The sequence below is a fragment of the Dama dama genome, chromosome 33 (genome assembly GCF_033118175.1).
Source record: "Dama dama isolate Ldn47 chromosome 33, ASM3311817v1, whole genome shotgun sequence".
NCBI lineage: Eukaryota > Metazoa > Chordata > Mammalia > Artiodactyla > Cervidae > Dama > Dama dama.
In genome coordinates this window covers 4,750,164-4,753,207 of record NC_083713.1, presented here as the reverse complement: position 1 = coordinate 4,753,207, position 3,044 = coordinate 4,750,164, and the positions used below count along the sequence as shown (strand labels likewise).

Genomic DNA, 3,044 nt, shown 5'->3' with positions numbered 1-3,044 from the left:
TTTGTTGTTCAGTCAGTAAGTCGTGTCTGACTCTTTACCACACAATGGACTGTAGCACACAAGGCTCCTCTTTACTTCACTATCTTCCAGAGATTGCTCAAATTCATGTCCATTGAGTTGGTGATGCTATCTAAGCATCTCATCCTCTGCCGCACCCTTCTCCTTTTGTCGTCAATCTTTCCCAGCAAAAGGGTCTTTTCCAATGAGTCGACTCTGCATCAGGTGGTCTAAGTATTGGAGCTTCAGGTTCAGCAACAGACCTTCCAATGAATATTCAGGATTGATTTTCTTTAGGATTGACTGGTTTGATATCCTTGCAGTCTGAGGGACTCTCAGTAGTCTTCTCCAGTACCACAAATTGAGAACATCCCTTCTTTGGCACTCAGCCTTCATTATTGTCCAACTCTCACATCTGCACATGACTACTGAAAAAAAACATATATTTGACTATGTGGACTTTGTTGGCAAAGTGATGTCTCTGCTTTTTAATATGCTGTCTTAGGTTTGTCATAGCTTTCTTTCCAAGGAGCAAGCATCTTTTAATTTCATGGCTGCAGTCACTATCTGCAGTGATTTCAGAACCCAAGAAAAGAAAATCTGTCACTGTTTCCACTATCCCCCCTTCTATTGGTCATGAAGTGATGGGACCAGATGCCATGATCTTAGTATTTTTAGTAATAAATTTCAAGCTAGCTTTTTCACTTTCCTTTGTCATCCTCATCAAGATGCTCCTTAGTTTCTCTTCACTTTTTGCCCTTAGAGTGGTATCATTTGCATATTTGATGTTGTTTATATTTCTCCTGGCAATCTTGATTCCACCTTGTGATTCATCCACCCCAGCATTTTGCATGATGTACTCTGCATAGAAGTTAAATTAGCAGGGTGACAATATACTCATTGTAGTCCTTTCCCAATTTTGAACCAGTTAGTTGTACCATGTCGGGTTCTAACTGTTGCTACTTGACTCACACACAGGTTTCTCAGAAGGTAGGTAAGGTGGACTGATATTCCCATTTCCTTAAGAACTTTTCAGTTTTTTGTGATCCACACAAAGGCCTTAGTGTAGTCAATGAAGCAGAAGTAGATGTTTTCCTGGAACTCTCTTCCTTTCTCCAGATCCAACAAATGTTGGCAATTTGATCTCTGGTTCCTCTACCTCTTTCAAACAGAGCTTATAAATCTTGAAGTTCTCAAACATGTACTGCTGAAGCCTAGCTGGAAGGATTTTGAGCATAGCATGTGACATGAGTATAATTGTATGGTAGTTTGAACATTCTTTGACATTGCTCTTCTTTGGCATTGCAATGAAAACTGACATTGTCCAATCTTGTGGCCATCTCTGAATTTCCAAATTTGTTGACATATTGAGGGCAGCACTTTAACAGCATCATCTTTTAGCGTTTTTTTTTTTTTTTTTCTTTACAAAAGTTTATTCTTAAATGTACAATAGGTTCCAAGACAACACATCATTCTAGCTATAGGTGGCAACAGATATCATGGCAGGGAATCCAGGTGTTTAAACAGGAATGGAACTAAGGGTCATCACTGCCTCAGGCGCAAGGGAACAGTTTACTTTTTGCCAGATTTCTTAATTCCACCAGTGGCCAGGGGGCCTTTCCCCGCGGCCTTTGCTTTTAGCTCCTGGAGTTTCTTCTGCTCCTCCTTCTGCTTCTGCTTGAATGCCTTATCTTCCTCGTCCATCTCCTTGGCTTGCTTCTTGGGCTGCTTCAGGGGCTTCTTCTTGCCACCTTCGCGGCCCGACATGGCGCCTGCCGCCCCTTCCTCAGACCCTGCCACCGGAAGCAGAGCCATCTTTTAGGGTTTTAAATAGGTCAGCTGGAATTCTGTCACCTCCACTAGCTTTGTTTGAAGTAATGCTTCCAATGGTGCACTTGACTTACTAAGGCCACTTGACTTCACACTCTAGGATGTCCAGCTCTAGGAATGACTACACCATTGTGGTTATCTGAGTCTTTAAGACCTTTCTTGTATAGTTCTTCTGTGTATTATTACCACTGCTTCTTAATCTCTTTTGCTTTTGTTAGGTCCTTACCATTTCTGTCCTTTATAGTGTCCATCTTTGCATGAAATGTTCCCTTGATATCTCCAATTTTCTTGAAGAGATCTCTAGTCTTTCCCATTCTATCGTTTTCCTCTATTTCTTTGCATCGTTCATTTAAGGCCTTCATATCTCTCCTTGCTATTCTCTGGAACTCTGCATTCAGTTGGGTATATCTTTCCCTTTCTTCCTTGCCTTTCACTTCTCTTCTTTCCTCAGATATTTGTAAAGCCTCCTGAGACAATCATTTTGCCTTGTTGCATTTCTTTTTCTTCAGGAAGATTTTGGTCACTGCCTCCTGTACAAACCTTTGTCCATAGTTCTTCAGGCACTCTGTCTACAAGATCTAATCCCCTGAATCTATTCATCATCTCCACTGTATAAAATAAGAGATTTGATTTAGGTCATACCTGAATGGCACAGTGGTTTTCACTACTTTCTTCAATTTAAGTCTGAATTTTACAATAAGGAGCTCATGAACTGAGCTACAGTCAGTTCCAGGTCTTGTTTTTACTGACTGTATAGAGCTGCTCCATCTTTGGCTGCAAAGAATATGATCAATCTGATTTTGGTATTGTGCATCTGGTGATGACCATGTGTAGAGTCATTTCTTAGGTTGTTGGAAAAGTGTGTTTGCTATGACCAGCGTGTTCTTCTGGCAAAACTCTGTTAGACTTTGCCCTGCTTCATTTTGTACTCTAATGCCAAACTTGCCTGTTATTCTAGATATCTCTTGACTTCCTACTTTTGCATTCCAATCCCCTAAGATGAAAAGGACATCTTTTTTTTTTGGTTTTAGTTCTAGAAGATGTTGTACTTCATAGAACCAGTCAATTTCAGCTTTTTCAACATCAGTGATTGGGGCATAAACTTGGATTACTGTGATGTTTAATGGTTTGCCTTGGAAATGAACTGAGATCATTCTGTCATTTTTGAGATTGCACCTAAGTACTGCATTTTGAATTTTTCTGTTGATTATGAGGCC

General features: G+C 40.3%; 1 protein-coding gene across 1 annotated transcript; it reads right to left on the bottom strand.

Moving 5' to 3' along the window:
- Nucleotides 1-1,427: 1,427 nt before the first annotated feature.
- On the bottom strand, nucleotides 1,428-1,803 carry LOC133050836 (translation machinery-associated protein 7). The gene has a single exon (XM_061135113.1). The coding sequence runs from the start codon at nucleotides 1,762-1,764 to the stop codon at nucleotides 1,570-1,572; it is 195 nt and encodes a 64-aa protein (XP_060991096.1). The 5' UTR covers nucleotides 1,765-1,803; the 3' UTR covers nucleotides 1,428-1,569.
- Between the last annotated feature and the right edge of the window lie 1,241 nt (nucleotides 1,804-3,044).

Excerpts from the sequence above, each read along its gene's own strand:
- LOC133050836 (XM_061135113.1), bottom strand. The coding sequence starts at position 1,764 with ATGTCGGGCCGCGAAGGTGGCAAGAAGAAGCCCCTGAAGCAGCCCAAG.